General features: G+C 35.6%; 2 protein-coding genes across 2 annotated transcripts; both read left to right on the top strand.

The window, feature by feature from the left end:
* The first annotated feature begins 10796 nt into the window (after positions 1–10796).
* On the top strand, positions 10797–12491 carry LOC103484126 (probable NADH dehydrogenase [ubiquinone] 1 alpha subcomplex subunit 5, mitochondrial). The gene is made up of 2 exons (XM_008441078.3): positions 10797–11196; positions 12114–12491. The coding sequence occupies exons 1-2, from the start codon at positions 10884–10886 to the stop codon at positions 12305–12307; spliced, it is 507 nt and encodes a 168-aa protein (XP_008439300.1). The 5' UTR covers positions 10797–10883; the 3' UTR covers positions 12308–12491.
* Positions 12492–14322: 1831 nt separating this feature from the next.
* LOC103484125 (protein SGT1 homolog) lies at positions 14323–17995 on the top strand. The gene is made up of 10 exons (XM_008441077.3): positions 14323–14772; positions 15197–15266; positions 15491–15615; positions 15796–15925; positions 16105–16201; positions 16295–16360; positions 16642–16777; positions 17243–17325; positions 17405–17509; positions 17614–17995. Exons 1-10 carry the CDS (start codon positions 14613–14615, stop codon positions 17713–17715), a joined length of 1074 nt encoding a protein of 357 aa, XP_008439299.1. The 5' UTR covers positions 14323–14612; the 3' UTR covers positions 17716–17995.
* The last annotated feature ends 217 nt before the right edge of the window (positions 17996–18212 follow it).

Genomic DNA, 18212 nt, shown 5'->3' with positions numbered 1-18212 from the left:
TTTAAAAAACGAAGTTTAAATATCTTTTCAAATGTTTTATCTTTTATAATTTCTCTTTTTATATATAATTTTGTTATTTTTCTCATTTTTTTTCTAGGGGTTTTTTAATAATTTCTATTGAACAATTTCAGAAACGAAAAAAGCCTATAAACCCACAATACAAAATACCAAAAATACCCCAACAAACAAGCGATTAATCGTCCGTGCGCGCGACTAATGTTAATAAACGATTATTAGACGCCATCGTGTAGAATAATGTATAATTGATGCAAGATCTCGTAAATTACCAAATACATAAACGATCAACAATAAATGCTAAACGATAACAATATACTTTAACGATTGTACATCCGATCACGTTGTTAAATATAAACGATTCTGTACATTATATAAATGATAATAGTATATATAAACGACAAGGTAATAAACAGTAAACGAAAAAGTTTAAGTATACACGATCGTGTAGAGAAATTTTAACGATCATTTATAAATGAAAATTTACAGAAACTCCAATAAACCGTAATTACAAAAATGTCATCCAAATAAAAATGCTATAAAAAGAAAGGAACTTGCTCAGACTTTTTCTTTCATCGTCTTCGTCGTCAATCGTTTACATCCTAATAACTACTTCAACAAAACTGTCCTGATCGACGATATGCCTTGCATATGAATAAGAAATTTTGGAACCAATCACAATTGTCACGTCATTTACTAAAATAATTATATTTGGGATTAACTAAAAATTGACATGTGTCCCAAATTAAATTTAAAGACAAATTGAACAATTCTAATGATGTCATGTGTCTTTATTATGACAATTGGATACTTGGGCTAAAATTCAATTAAGGCCAGCTTAATTTAGCCCAAAATAAAATGACTCAAATCCATGTGATTGAGCCCATGGGTATGGTCCATGGACCAGACCAGGCTTAAGTCCATAAAAGCGCACCAGAGAACTCTATAAATAGAGTTCTCTTCATTTGTGGGATTGGAAATTTTTGACTTCAGAAGGTCGAGAGAGAATTCTCTCAAGAGATAGAAGTCTCCTCAACTCCGAAAGTCGACCACCCTCGAAGATTGAAGCTCCTTTGAAGGTACAAGCTTTCTTCCAAGTCTTTAACTTCAAGAACACACTCGAAGATTGAAACTTCTTCGAAGATACAAGCTTTCCTCCAAGACTCCAACTTCAAGAACATCACGTGCTTCGCTTCCTCAAATCAAGCGTAAGCATCTAGCCGAGAGAGAATCAGAGGATCAAGTTCTAGAGATTGAACCACATCGCATCAAATCAACGTAAACACAACATCAACACAAGTTCAACTCCTCAAAACAAATTTCTTTGGAAATTTCGTGGGAACAAATTGGCACGTCCAGTGGACATCTCTACCTCTCATCATCCAAGTTTACAAGAAAATCAATGACAACAAATAAGGTTGCATCCAAATCTTTTGCTGCAAGTGACTCTTACACTAGACTTGTCACCCAAAGTCACTTAAAGAGAAGCATGCAAGAACAAGAACAAGGTTGTAACGACCCAACTTTTCCGGACTAAGCTGAGGTCACTACCAAATACCAACACTCGACCATTCAACATAAAATTTTAAAACGGACCAGATACGATTCATTAAAACAGTATAAACCTTACAAAAGACAGTTTCGGGCCCTATTTTAAATAATTCAAGAAAAACCACAAAATAAAATGTCAAGTCACCAGTCCAAAATCACAGTCAAAATATTCTGACAAAATACATAGCGGAAGCGAAAAGAAAACCGGACGCGTCCATATGGCCTTCACGCATCCTTCCTGCCTCTCGTCGGTCTGCCCCTCGCTGTACCCCTACCTGAAAAGTTAAAGAAGAGAAAGGGTGAGTATAAACATACCCAGTAAGGGACCCACTACTGGGCCCGTTAGGGGACAACAGTTAACTTTCTATTCGGGGGTACCCTACATATCAGTCTAGTGCTCCCGAAGGATGCACATATCAGTCTAGTGCTCCCGAAGGATGCACATATCAGTCTAGTGCTCCCGAAGGATGCACATATCAGTCTAGTGCTCCCGAAGGACGCACATATCAGTCTAGTGCTCCCGAAGGACGCACATATCAGTCTAGTGCTCCCGAAGGATGCACATATCAGTCTTGTGCTCCCGAAGGATGCACATATCCGTAAGGCACACTACCCCATAGATGAAGCTAACCGTTACCCCTCAGTCCAAACTAACTGTCTACATCAATCACATCCCAACGGCATTCATATCACAGTCCCGCCATAGGCTTTATCAGTCAGATAGTATAAGTTTAAACATCTACACCCTCAGTTGTTATATGCATTACCGATTCACACACCAATAGGGAAAACCCTAGGTCCAATCGACTAACCAACCAAAACCGGACTCACGGTCCATCCCCGTCCAAATCCCATGAACCATATCCAGACCGGTGTTTACTACATACTGAACCATAACTTCAAGGTCCATCAACATAAAATCTCAATCCACAATTATCAGTCACAGTATATTCACATCAGACAGCATATAATATCAGTATTTAACAGCCAACACGCATACAGTTATTCAGTACAGTCACTAACGTGTAATTCCCTGTGAATTACTACGTTTTCAGCCTGGACTCGGGGTCCAGTAGTAGGAAAACCCTTACCTGAAACTCGGTTATGCTCCTCGATCGAAATCCACGCTCGACAGATCTACCTAACGAAACACGAAAGTTTTAGTTGGTGACTTTAGTAGCAGTTGTTTTTTTTTTTTTTTTTTAAAACAAAAAAAAGTTATCCGTTGACTCACCCAAGGAAAGGAAGCTATCTCCAATCAGGTCTGCCGCGGAACCCGAGAACTTAAGCGTCAACTCTGTACTACCTTCAAGGGAGAAAAGTAGGGCCACATCTTAATCCAACATTCAAACTCGAATCGGACGAGGTAACTTTAGGGAATTCATCAAAACAACCCTTACCGAAGACTCCCCGTGAACCGAAGTGGAGGAAGGAAGGCTTAGGTGGCTCGGCTCACTCGGCTCAGCTCGGCTCGGCTCGGCTCGGCTTGGCTCGGTTCGGCTCGCGGCTCGGCTCACTCGGCTCGCGGCTCGGCTTGGTTCGGCTGGCGGCTCGGCTGACTCGGCTCACGGCTCGGCTTGGTTCGGCTCGCGGCTCGGCTCACTCGGCTCACGGCTCGGCTTGGTTCGGCTGGCGGCTCGGCTCACTCGGCTCGTGGCTCGGCTTGGTTCGGCTCGCGGCTCGGCTTGGTTCGGCTCGCGGCTCGGCTCGCGGCTCGGCTCGCGGCTCGCTCGGCTTAGGGCTCGGCTCGGACAAGAATGGCGGCTCGGGTACGGCTCGGACTGGAAACGGGTTCGGGTCGGGTCAGCTTGGAACCGGGTCGGGTTGGACGAAAACGGCAGCCACGGTTTTATTTCTCTCTTCCGGCGACGGCGGCGTTCCCCTCCGTGCTCTGTCGGCGTCGGAACACGAAATGATGAAGGGGAGGGTGCCGGCGGTGGTAGAAACGAAGAGAGAGAGATGGAGAAGCGTCGGCTGCCGGCGGTTGGAGGCGAAACGGAATGGATGGAAGCCGCGGCGGGCGAACGTTGGTTGTCGTCGGTGAGGGGCTGTAAGGAAGAAGAAGGAGAGGAGAAGGAGAGATGGGCGATGGTGGCGGAGAGACGGAGGAGAAGAGAATGAGGGAAAGAGATAGCCGTCGGAGATGGAGAAGGAAAACGCGGGCGGCGCGCGGCGTGAGGAAGGAGGAGACGGGAGAGGAGAAGAAATTTCGGGGGGGGGGGGGTAGCGGCGCGAGATTAGGGTTTGGGGGGTTTTTTTTTTTTTAAGTTTATTATATATATATATATACAATTCTTAATTATTTTATAATATTAATAATATAAATTATATAATAATATATATATATTAAATATAAATAATAATAATAATAAAGTAATAATAATAATATATTAATAATATTAACATTAAATAAATAACAATTTATTATAATTCTATAATATAAATTAATAATAATAATTATAATAATATTTCTATATATATTTTTTTAGAAATAATAATATTTCTATAATATTAATTAATAATAATTATTATAATATTAATATTATAACAAATAAAATACATATTAATAATAATAATATAATTAATATTATATTATTATTATATCAACTTGCACTTTACGTAAAACGAGGAAAATTTTACCTTAAATTTTTCGGAGCGTTACAAAGGTTCTGTCCTCAAGAAGAAAAGTTTGGAACAACTGATAGAACCTCCTAAAGGCGGGATCATCATCAGAGATAATCCTTTGTTCAACAACTCTACGCCTGCTTCTAATCTATCAGACAAAGAATCACACCTTGAAGTAGTGTCTGTCATGATGGTAGATGTGACAGCTGAGGCAACCATGGAGGAGATGAAGAGAAAAATAAATTTCCTAATGAAAGTTGTTGAGGAGCGAGATCGTGAAATCGCCGCCTTGAAAGATCAAATGAAGGCTTGTGAAATTGTTGAGTCAAGTCAAACTCCTGTTGTCAAAGCTACTGATAAAGGAAAGAATGTGGTGCAAGAAAACCAACCACAACAACAATCAGTCTCTGTTGCTTCTCTTTCAGTTCAGCAGCTACAGGATATGATCGCGAATTCCATTAGAGCTCAGTATGGAGGACCGCCGCAAACTACTTTCATGTACTATAAGCCGTACACCAAGAGAATCGATAACTTGAGAATGCCACTTGGGTACCAACCTCCAAAATTCCAGTAATTCGATGGAAAGGGCAACCCAAAGCAACATATCGTCTATTTCATCGAAACATGTGAGAATGCAGGATCAAGAGAAGACCAGCTTGTCAGGCAATTCATTCGAAGCTTGAAAGAAAATGCTTTCGAGTGATACACCGATCTAGAGCTAGAAGTAATTGATAGCTGGGAGCAGCTGGAAATAGAGTTTCTTAACCGCTTTTATAGCACTAGGCGTGTCGTCAGCATGATGGAGTTAACAAATACCAAACAGTGGAAGGGAGAACCAGTCATCGACTACATAAACCGATGGAGAGCTCTAAGCCTGGATTGCAAAGACAAGCTCATAAAACTGTTTGTAGTAGAGATGTGCACCCAAGATATGCACTGGAAACTTCTTTATATTTTACAGGGAATAAAACCTCGCACGTTTGAAGAATTGGTAACTCGCGCCCATGATATGGAGTTGAGTATAGCCAATAGAGGAGCAAAAGATTTCTTGGTTCAAAGAACAAGGAGTGACAAGAATGAAATCAATGACACTAAAAAGATTGCAAATAATATCCTAAACGAGTCTATGGTTGTTCAAGAGACTCCACTGAAATCTTTCTCTAAAAGAAAAGAAACAAAACATGAAAGAAATCATGATGGTGATGAAAAGCGATGCCCAAATCTTAGAGAAAGGCAGAAAAAAGTTTATACCTTTCTTGACTCTAATGTTGCAGACATGTTGGAGCAATTAATAGAGAAGCAACTTATTCAGTTGCCAGAATGTAAACGACTGGAGCAAGCATGAAAAGTAGATGATCCTAACTACTGCAAGTATCATCGGGTCATTAGTCACCCCGTTGAAAAGTGCTTCGTGTTGAAAGAGTTAATTCTAAAGTTGGCTCGTGAAAATAAGATTGAGCTGGACATTGATGAAGTAGCTCAAACAAATCATGTTGCAGTCAATATGACTTCAAGTGTTCCGCCATCAATATTGTTTTATGATCAAAGGGAAAGTTTGATTCAATTCGGGACTTTCGAACCTATACTTGTTCAATTCCAACAAAAAATCATGACGTCGAACTCTCAAAACAAAGAAGAGCTTATTGAGGATGAGGGTGAAGAATGGATAGTCGTGGCTCATAAAAGAGAGAGACAAACAAGTTCCGTTCAAACGAAGTCACACTTCCATAAAAAACATTCAAAAGGAAACATCTCCCATAAAAAGAAGGGAAGAAGGAACAAAAAGATGTGGAAGCCTAAACCCATCAAAGGAAAAGATGAGGACTTCCTCCAACCTTGACGGTCGACAACTTTGGCAAAATTCCTCCCAAGAAGTTTCCTTGAGGATCATCCAAAAGAAATACTAGAAGTCACAGCATGTCATACTACCAGCATAGTAGAAGTTAACAACAATTATGATTCTTATGAAGTAGACAATTCAAATGAAATTAAGCAAATGACTTTTGTCTTTGATCGTATCAAGCCTTTAACTACTCAATCTTCAGTCTTTCAAAGATTGAGTGTGGCCACGAAAGAAGAAGAAAACCAATGTCCAACGTCTATTTACACTCGAACTTCAGCTTTCAAAAGGCTAAGTATCTCCACATCGAAGAAAGATCGACCATCAACATCTGCTTTTGATTGTCTAAAGATGACAAACGATCAACAACAAAGAGAGATGAAATCTTTGAAGGCAAAACTATTTCATAAAAAAATGGTGACGATAAGATTCACAGTCGTGTTCCATTACGCATGAAGAGAAAATTGTCTGTTGACATAAATACAGAAGGTTCCTTGACCGTGAAACCAAGATTTATTACCTTCACCAATCCCATAAACGAAGGTGATGAGAAAATTCTTGATGAAAATAAAAGTTGCTAAATATGCAAAACTCCTTATCGCAAGAGCCTAAACTGCATGGTGCTCCTAGCCCACAAGAGCTTAAAAGGTGAATGGCAGAAAAAAAATTGAACTACGTTATGACTTAATCCCTATATTATAAAGGGTACGTAGACAGCTTAAGGGAAACTTTAAGTTCAGTCTAGTAAAAAAAAACTATTGAGCTACGTTATGACTTGATTCCTATATTATAAAGGATACGTAGGCAGCTTAAAGGAAACTTTAAGTTCAGTCCAATAAAAAAAAAAACTTTTAAACTACGTTATGACTTGATCCCTATATTATAAAGGGTACGTAAGCAGCTTAAGGGAAACTTTAAGTTCAGTCTAGTAAAAAAAAAAAACTCAGTTGAGAAGAATGGAAAGCAAGAGTAGTATCATAATCACATAAAGCATGGCATTAGCAATTGATGGTTTTCGTTCTCATCAAAGAATAACAACTTAAAGTTGAAGATGCCTTACTGGGGGCAATATAACAAAATTAAAAAGGTGTGGCACTAGGAGCAAGATGTTGATACTTATAAGGTGACATCATTTTTTTGAAGTTCAACACTCCATCGCCAAGTTTAGAAGTTCCTCAAAATCAAATTCGAGGGCTGTGTTAATGTTTCTTAAAGCTTAAGCTCACAGAAGATTAGAAATTCCTTAAAATCAAATTTTGAGGCTTTGTTGATGTTTCTTCAAATTCGAGTTCAAAAATTTCATAAAGAATCATTCAAATGCAAGGCTGAAGACTTCACCAATGCTCCACCGACTTTGAGGATTGCACTGTTATTTTTCCATGTACAAGATTGAAGGTTTCATCGATGTATCCTCATATTCAAGCTCAAAGGATTCATCGATGCTTTCTCATATTTAAATTTAAAAGTATTCTCTTCTTCAAGCAATAAAATAAAATAAAATAAAATAAACTTCATTGTTGCCTTTTCAAGTAAGTTTGAAGACCTTAGGCTTCATTGATGTAGAGGCGGCTTTGTCTCCTCTAAAAGAAATGTCGGCAAAAAAAAAAAAAAAACTCTACCTCATTTCTAATATGTTGTAGCCTTGAAAGGATGACGACGGTGCAGCTCCACCTTTGATTCTCCAAGAAGACGTCGATGGTACAATTTTGCCTCTATCTCTTCAAACGACGAAGGTGCCCGATCGCTCCTACCAGGGCGGTGGATCTGACAGCAAAAGCCCAATCGTCCCCCGATAGAAGTTGGATCACTGATGGTAGTATCACCTCTCTAAACGACAAAGGTGCCCGATCGCTCCTACCAGAACGGTGGATCTAACGGCAAAAGCCCAATCGTCGCCCGATAGAAGTTGGATCGCTGACGCCAGTATCACCTCTCCAAACGACGAAGGTGCCCGATCCCTCCTACCAGGGATGCTTATCGCATGTTAATGTGTCGTTCGACAATTAAATGGACTTTACAAATAAAGTTGTATTTCAAAATTTACCTAAAATTAAAGGACAGTTGCAAGTATGATAATTAAATTCAAAGTATTAGAGTTTATAAAAATATTTTAAAAAATTTACAAATATAGTAAAATGTGTTAGAATCTAGTAATGATAAAAATTGTAATAGAAAATATTGTAAATATTGATTAATTACATATAACTATTGTTGATAGATTTTGTTATAATTGCAATTTTTTAAAAAAGTTGCTTCCTATACATTTCATCATTTTCCTTAAAATTTGTACACGTTATGGTGACCTATCAATATGGATGTTTTTCTTTTCCATTAGCTTACCCACGAGTTTAAGGGTTTTTTTAGGAAGATTGTGTTTGGATTAGAAAAAAAGAAAGAGTTTTAACTACAATAACCTAAATTGGCATACCATTTTATGTAATAGGCATTTTTAACTAAGAAATTTTATAAAAGTCCTAAATGGGCTATAAATTTTCACAAATGTATAGCATAATTTACCTTATTACTCATTTTCGTTGAAAATACGAAATAAACAAAAATAAATAAATAAATAATGTGCATGGTTATAGATGTGAAATATGGTAACTGATTAATTCTATTATAGTAAGTGATTTATTAGATATTCTATGTAAAATGGTGAATGATTAATTATATTCTAGTAATATTATAATCAAAATTACTTTTTAATTTTTTTTGTGATTTTGTTAAAAAAATTCTTTCCTACCAATCTCTCTCACTTTCCAATCTCTCTCTTTCGTCTAATATATTTTTTCGTTTTGCATTGTTTTTCATATATTCCACGTAATTATAGTATATATTTAATGTTCTTTTGTATATGTAGTTTTGAGAAAAATTGAACGTGTTCGCAATGTAGGGACTTTGATGAAAGAATTGAAGATTCAGAGAATTGTATGAAAAATTGGTTGAATGGGGATGATATATTAAATTGGTTTATGAACAGTATATATGAAATAATATATTGTATATTTTATGATTGAGAGGTTGAATTTTCAATTTGTTAAATTGGTTTATGTATTTTATTTCAAATATTCATATTATATGTAATAAATAATAAGTTATGTTTGAAACAATAGTGATTATATATGAAGATTAATATATTAAATATAATAAATTGAGGAACTTTGGTCAGATGATGGAAATTTATGAAAAAATTATGAAAATAAAATAATCGAACTAAAACTTGGAATATGAATACTTTAAATAAAAGTCTGAAACAACATACCAAAAATCTAATAATAAGAAAGAAAAACTTGCATCTCTTTCGGTTATGTCCAACATGTTCACAACTGCCACATTTAACGCGTCTCTTAAACTTCATTTTAGAAGGAATTCTAATCTTCTTTGGTGGGAGGATGACAACTTCAATTTATGTATTATTGAATATATGCATAATAGTATATTTGTAACAAATCACAGAAGATAAACGTATTATGCAATAATATATATGTAAGAAATCAAAGAAAATATTAATTGGGTCGAGAAAAAAATAAAGAAAACGATACAAAAAATGAAGGAAAAATATGAATAAGATGTATATATCTGCATTCAACTACAATTTTTGTATTATTGAATACATACAGTAGTATATATGTAACAAATCACATAACATAAATATGAATAAGATGTATATATTTGGTAAATCACATAATAGAAGTAGATTAAACAATGGTATATAAATGTATATATTGTTCACGGAAACTTTACTAAACAAAAATATGAATAAGATGATCAGAACATGCCATAATTAAATAAAATATTAAGAACATGAAAAGAAATCTGTGTATGTATTATTGAATATATACAGTAGTATATATATGTAACAAATCACATAATATAAATGTATTATTCAGTAGTATACCATAGTATATACGAATGACAGTACACATTTAATAAAAATATCTATGTCAAACATGACAGGAAGATGAACTGAACAATAAAAAATTAAACAAAATATGACGAACATCACCAGAATATGTTGTAAACGGTGAAGGACGAAATAAACTAAGGAAGACAAAAACAAAATATGAGGAATTAATTTTTTATATGAATAAGAAAATTAACCAGAATTGAGGAAGACAACTGGTCAGAAGATTGAGGAGAACGTAAGGGCGAAATAAACTGAGAAATTGATGGACGAAATCAGAAACAGTGAAGAGCGAAACCGGAAACGGAAACGGTAAAGGATGTTTCAGCCGAAATCAGGCTTGCTTGAAGGCTCTAGAATTGATTGAAAAACTATCGTAATCGGTGAAAAATTCATTGTCCGCATCAGATTAAAATTAATGATGTTTTACATGGTGATAAAATAATATTGATGATGAAATTATAGGGTTATTAATTAATAAAGAATTTTCATATTAGAAAAAAATTTATTTGATGATATTTGAAAATCTACAATTAATGATAATGTGATTTTATATATAATTATTAAATGTAAATAAGGAAATATTTTATATTCAATTACAAAAATTATATACAATGATAGGGTTATAATTGTCCACAGAAATCTAATAAAAAATAAATTTAATTTTAGAACATTAGGAAAATTTTACGCTCAAATTAGATCTTTTTATCTAAATTTATTTAAAAAAAAAAAAAAAAAACCACGAACGAGTGGTCATCCTTTTGAAAATGCGCTTTAGGAAGGCCCGTCAAGAGTCATCGTTTTGAAACTGGGCTTGAGGCCCAATAAGATCGATCTCGTTCTAGGCAATCTCAACAGCGAGGGAATGGCCCCTCCATTCTCCCGAAGCGACTGGCTCGTTACCACTGAGAAGCGTGATCAAGAGGAAGAGACGAGAGTTTTCCGACTATGTTCCTGCGAGCGATCGGACGGCCATTATTGGCCAAAGTGAAGCAAACGACGGGGATCGTCGGTCTGGATGTTGTTCCCAACGCCCGAGAGGTCTTGATCGGCCTTTACAGTAAAACCCTAAAGGAGATCCAGGCCGTTCCCGAGGACGAAGGATACCGTAAGGCGGTTGAGAGCTTCACGCGGCACCGTTTGAAGGTATGCCAGGAGGAAGAAGACTGGGAGAATATCGAGAAGCGGCTTGGCTGTGGTCAGGTCGAGGAGCTAATCGAGGAGGCCCAGGACGAGCTCAAACTCATTGCTAAAATGATCGGTATGTGTTCAATTTATTGCTACCAAAATTTTAAGTTTATGAATTTGTGAAATTTTGATGTCTGTAGATTTTCATTTCATTTTCTCGTCCTGTCTGTGTCTGGTTGGGATGGAATGTAAGAATTGGAAAACGAGGCATCAGGATTTGTAGTCATATTTACATTCTTGCATTCCATTGAAATGACGAAAGAAAATTTTCCCCCATGCCTTAGAGGATAAAAATTAACGGCTTTCAAGGATTGAGAATCAAGGAATGGAATTTGCATCGTGTTGCACTGAAAAACTCGGGCCATACCCATAGATTAGACCGGGTTTATCCTTCTTGCATTCTACCCTTTTCTCAGCTCGTCGAACCATTTACCTTATGGCATAGTAGCAATATTTGATTTTCCTTTCGTCTTAACGTAAGATATTAGCTATCAAAATTGTCTAGGTATCTGTTCATTTTACTGTTGGAGTGGTATAAAAGTTTCTTCAATGTATGAATCTCAGGTCCTTCGCTGGTCTTGAGCCACCATTTAGGCAATTGGATCACTATTTGACCCATTAATATCTCTGAACTTTTGAAGTTCATTTTTTTTTTCTCTCACTAAGGTGGATGAAGGTGCCATTTTGCAAACATTAAAACGTAGTCTAGCTGGAGTTATTAAACTTCACTGACGACAGAAGTTGTATTGATACAGATTCATTGGCAGTATATTTCTTTCTTTTCTCAATCTTAAGGAGGTTTGTTTGTTAATTTTTCTCGACCCAGCTTTTTAGTTTGATTGAGAGTGATTGCTAGTTTGCCTAACTTGTCTGGTCTACTGCATTTGGAGAACACTTGAACTATTTCAGATATGCACCTTTGTAGAATTCTGTCAGTTCAACACAATTTATTGGTGTTGTTTTAGTGATTAGTTTATTTCAACTGTGCAGAGTGGGATCCCTGGGGTGTTCCTGATGACTACGAATGTGAAGTGATCGAGAATGATGCTCCAGTACCGAAACACGTTCCCTTGCACCGACCAGGCCCTCTCCCTGAAGAGTTTTACAAGACGCTGGAGGCCATTAGTGGTGATAGTACTAGAAAAGTAGAGACAACCGAGAAAGCATCTCAGGTGACAGAATGACCTCATTTTTATCATTTGAAGGATTCGAGTTTCGGGATTGAAAGCCGTTCTCTGTTTTTGGCTTTGATGTTATCTAATTATGTTTGTTCTCCGATAGAGTGCCTGTATGCAGGAATGATTATTCACAAAGTCGTGTTTCAATAATCTTTATCCAATGCTGGAATTACATAAGTTCACTTTTTCATTGCCTTGTTTACTTTTTACTGTGGACATCAAACCCAGTCATGGTTGGACTTTAGAATGAGCAATTTTAAATTTAATTTTCCTACCATCTAAATATAAACTCTATAACTTTGCCCTGATTCGGAGAATAGATGATGATCAAATCTGCAGAAGAAGAGTTTGAGAATCATATCATAATTGTTTTGATATGTATTGTTTAGGAATTCTAAGTATATGACTGAGGAATTGTTACTTGACTTATCTTGGATTTCATTTATTCAAGGGTTTTGTCTATTATGATGAAGCAATGAATCTCACTACGCAATTCTAACCAATTTTATGTAGAATTCTTCCTCACTCCACAAAGAGTCTCACTCTACGATCTCACAATCGTGTCAGATGGATTCATCGCACAAGTTTGTTGGCAGCAAAGATGAATAATAGGGTTAAGCTGAAGTCTTCTTCTTGCCACATCTTCTCTTCTCCAAGTAGCACGTTTACATAGAATTTACACATTGTAGATTTTGGCATCTGCCTCATGTCCCATGGATTCGACGATTTCCATTGCCTACTTTAGTTGTGCAACACTGCCTAAAAGATCAACTATACAAACATATTGATCCAATTTCAGCTCTATATTATGTGTTGCTTTCACAGAATGAAAGTAATGCATTCCAAAATCAACCAACCCACTTTGACTGCAATCTGAAATTATAGACAAGAATGTGATAGAAGGGGGCTAAGTCAGTTAATCTCATTATTATAGAAGGTAGAGAAAGTAGAGGTGATATATCCATTTAATGCTAACATAGATATCGTTCCATTCCAAGAAACTATGTCTGATTTGATTATTTCTTTAAAACTTTATTGGCGTACTTCAAGTATCTATCATTGCCATATAAGTCTATCAGACTACTTTTTACTACGTGGGTGTTGTCTAAACCATACTTCAAAAAATAACAATAGAACTGTTTCCAAATTTCATCAATTCAAAAAATATTTATTAACAATTATGTTCACAAGACCATATATTAAAGAAATCCAACAAATAACACTTGATAAGTAAATAACAAATTAGCATTCCAAGCTTTGGTTACCAAGTTATGAGCTAAGATATTGTGAGACTGATGAATATGGAAAAATAGATAGCTTTCGAAACCTCACCGTGTTTATTATTTGGCTTGATTGTTGTTAATTTGTCGGAATAAATTAATTTTCATATTAAGTATTTGTGTCTATCCAACCCGATTTGAGTTTTTTAAGGGTTTGGAAATCTAATCCATCAATCTTTTCATACATGAAAAGAAATATTATTTTAACACTTTTGGGAATATACTAATGAAGTTTTGTTTTTTCACTGCCCCTTAATTTATTTTACGTTTATTCATTTCATAGTTGTGACCTTATTTTATTTACTTAGTTTTAAATTGGTTATACTTGGTTTGATTTTTTTTTTTTTTAGTTTCTGTTAAATCATTCGATTTTAATTAAATATTTTATATTTAGACAAAAAAATTTAGATGAAAATTAAATTTATATATATTTTTTAAAACCATGTGTCCTGTCACCCACTAACATAAGGGTTCGGCTTCAAGTGTTGGAATTTTAAATTAATTATCTTAAAATCAAAGGTTTAAAATCAATGATTTTGTTACAATTATTTGAATTAAATATAGATGTTGATAGATTACATACATATGTATATATACACACACTAAGTATCTTTACCATATATATATATATATATATATATATATATTTCCCATTTAACTTTTTCCTTGGATTGTGGTCATCGTAAAAATACACTTGAATAGAAATACATTCACTCTACATTCTTATCTTCTCCTTACTTTGGCTTTTATTATCTTGTTGTTTTACACCAAGGTTATTTATTTGTTCGATTAAAGAGAAAAAAACCTAAACATTATTTAACCTAAAGTTGAAGGTTCTTGACTTCCAGTATAATCTAACGTTTGTGTAATTAAATACCTTACTTTAGTCTACCGATTGTGGCATTGCTCTTAATAGCCTTTTATCATTTATCACGACTTCAAGTCAATCAAATTCTTTCAAAAAAGGAGCCTGCTCGATCTTTCTCCTTCCCCTCCCTCCAGAACCTTCCGACGCCTCAACTCTCTCTTCCATGGCGTCCGATCTCGAAGCCAAGGCCAAGGAAGCCTTTATCGACGACCACTTCGAACTTTCCGTCGACCTCTACACTCAGGCTATTGCTCTTAGTCCCAAGAAATCCGAGCTTTATGTTGACCGCGCTCAGGCCAACATCAAACTCGGCCATTACACTGGTACTTCCTCTCTCTTTCCAATTTCATGTTTCTTACTATGTAATGCTCCCTTTAATTGTTTCTGTAAAGTATAGGATTGCGCGAATTAGACTTTTTGATCGGATTTTTACATCTTTTGGTTATGATTGGTACTAAAAAGCTTTACTTTTCTCTCCAATTTTTCTGTTCTTTTGATTAAGTTAATGTTAAGAGCTAAGTAGATTCGAAAGTTTTTTGGATGAGTCGATTCGTTTATGGTTTCTATTTGAAGTTTTGCAGTCCAATCTCTCGGGTATTGGTTTTGGGACTAATTTAGGATGATGACTTTTCAAGTGTTCAAAAAGTGTTTTTAAGTGCAAAAACAACGATTTTGAGCACTTAGAAACAATTAATTAGAGTTCTTGTTTTATTTATTTATTATAGTGATTCGGGTTTATGTTTGTAGAGGCTGTTGCTGATGCCAACAAAGCAATTGAACTTGACCCTTCAAATTCAAAAGCATACTTGCGTAAAGGGTAAGCCTCTTTTTTTTTCTTTCGTAGCTTCTGATGTTCTATTTAATTTTTAAGAATCTTAAGACTATAATGTTTCTAAGAGCTGATGCAACTTTGTGTGAAATTCATATGGATATTTGAAACGTGGTGGATTATTTATTTAATTCTTGAATCACGTTCTAAGTAGTGTTGAATTATGCATATCTATATGGTTTTTGTTTTTCTTGTATCTATCTTTGTTTCAGCACTGCGTGTCTGAAGCTTGAGGAGTATCAAACAGCAAAGGTTGCTTTGGAGACGGGCTCTGCTTTAGCCTCAGGAGATTCAAGATTCACGAATTTAATAAAAGAATGTGAAAAACTCATTGCTGGTATGGGCTGCCTGATAATATACCAGTTTAAATTTGTGGATTAGGATGGTAGATAATCTTTGCAAAGTTTTTGTTATGTCTAAACACGGTTCTTTTGCTGGTAGTTGACATCACTGACTATTATTTGGAAAAAGCATTTACATTTTTTCCAATTCATGGATGCCCCCATTTTCATAACAGAGGAAATGGGCGATCTTACACAGGAATCTGTGGAAAATAATGTTCAGGAAACTGTTAAATCAAGTGCTGACATCGTACCCGTGAGTGATCAACTTCATCATGCGACAATAGAAGTCAAACCAAAATTCAGGTTGCTGCTCTTTGTCGGTTTCTTGTAGGAGTAAATATTTTCTCTCTTTATTTTTTGCACTTCTTTTCTTTTTTGTCTTCCTCTTTGGTACTTTATTTATATGGTATTCCTTTACAACGATGCATCACAAGATTGATGGTAACCTAACTAGTCATAGTTTCTGCCAAATACTCATGCAGGCACGAATATTATCAGAAACCAGAAGAAGTAGTTGTGACCATATTTGCTAAGGGAATACCAGCTGAAAATGTTGCTGTTCAGTTTGGTGAACAAATTGTATGACTATAATTGAATGTTCATTTTTTGAATATGTTTCAAAATCTTGAATATTAGGAAAGACTTGTTGACATTTTAATTGCTTGTTTGCAGCTAAGTGTTACTATTGATCTTCCTGGTGAAGATGCATATCGTTTTCAGCCTCGTTTATTTGGGAAGGTATTCCTGATTTTTAGTATTTAATTGTTAAGAGACAGACAATGGGTTATATTTGATATCCGAAACAAGATGGGATGTTGTAAATGTTGAGAAGTGTCTTTGATTAATGTAGTAATCTTCACTCGTATTTTCTTTCTTCCCATTGCAATGGATTGGTTCAGTTAGACTTATTTTTTTCTTATTTGAGCATTTGTTTTCTTCAGCAACATGGATATTATGCTTATCTATGCCTCTAACTTCGATTAGAAATCTTATGTTTGGTGTTTGGCTGTCCCAAACAGATAATACGCGAGAAGTGCAAATTTTTTGTGTTGTCAACTAAAATTGAAATTCGTCTTGTGAAAGCTGAGCAAATACACTGGACGTCTCTGGAATTCTCCAAGGAGAACAGAATTATCCAGAGTATTAATGTCCCCTGTAAGTGAATTCATTCCCTGTACACTCTTCATTTAACTGATTCTAGGTTTTACACTGTAGCATGGACTGATCTGTACTCGTCCAATGCTTAATATGCTTGAAGCCTCAAATTTAGCATCTAAACATTGTGAACAAAAATATGTGATCTGTGATCTGTTCTATATGCTGTCACATATTGACTATATCGAAGTGAAAGTAACCAATAATTTTGGTTCATATCACAAGCAATGTGATTTGACTCATTATTAGAGATCAATCTTGAACCTGCAGTTCGGTAAATGGATTTGCAGACTGTGTTGCAAGGTGTAGCTTTCATTTATGCTTTAAAATGTGCAGTTTTGGTTGCCTTATCTCATTGGTTTCATTCTTATGCAATGCCGATGAGGGGTTTTTACATATTAGTAACGTCTGGTGTCCCATGTTTTATTTTTGCCGAGTTTGATCAAAGCTTGTGCTGTTTTGCAGCTAGTGGATCACAGAAACCTTCCTACCCCTCCTCTAAGCCAAGAAGAGATTGGGATAAGATTGAAGCTGAAGTGAAGAAGGAGGTCTGATTGCTCTCTAGTATTTTTCCTCCTCAATATTCCTTGTGGGCAAATGAATTTAATCGTATTTGTTACATTTTAGGAGAAAGACGAAAAACTAGATGGCGATGCGGCATTGAACAAGTTTTTCCGAGACATATACAAAGATGCTGATGAGGATACAAGAAGGGCCATGCAAAAATCATTTGTAAGGCTTCCTGAAGTACTTTTACATGTCTAATCACCCTGCTTTGGTATTTTAATTTTTGGAAAATGTTCTCATCCAATTGGTTAATATTCTTTGTTCTTTAGGTGGAATCAAACGGCACAGTCCTGTCAACGAACTGGAAGGAAGTGGGATCAAAGAAGGTTGAAGGTAGCCCTCCAGATGGTATGGAATTGAAGAAATGGTAGATCTGATCTGATCTAGAGCTTTTTCCCTGTGGTTGGATTTGGTTTAAGTTTGAAAAGTTTTGATGGAAATATTTCCATTTTGGCGTCAGTTTGTAGGCAGCCGAGTCACCATCATTCTCCTTTTGTTTCTGCTTGATTTTTCTACTATTTCTGTAAAACCAGTTGTTTGCTTATTCTTCTGTTCTGAACTTTGTGATTATTATATTTAGAAATTGAATGGCTTTAGTTTAAAAAACTGTCGACCATGTAATCAATTGTAGATTTGTTTTCTTTTGCAAAACTGATATTTTCATCTCTTTTTTGTTTTGTTTTGTTTATTTGGTTTGGTTTATCGTCAGAGAATTTTTGTTGTTATGTGGATTGTTCAAGCATTTATAGCAACCAACTGTAGTATGAAATAGCTTCACATTCTTAGTATTTTCTAATATTTACTTATATTTTAAAAGCTTTTGTATGTTTCAGATTTTTTTTTCTTTATTCTTTGCTTATTTTCTTAA

This window comes from Cucumis melo, chromosome 6 (assembly GCF_025177605.1).
Source record: "Cucumis melo cultivar AY chromosome 6, USDA_Cmelo_AY_1.0, whole genome shotgun sequence".
NCBI classification, from domain to species: Eukaryota; Viridiplantae; Streptophyta; class Magnoliopsida; order Cucurbitales; family Cucurbitaceae; genus Cucumis; species Cucumis melo.
Note: the sequence above shows the minus strand (reverse complement) of the source record. Positions and strands in the feature narration are given on the sequence as shown.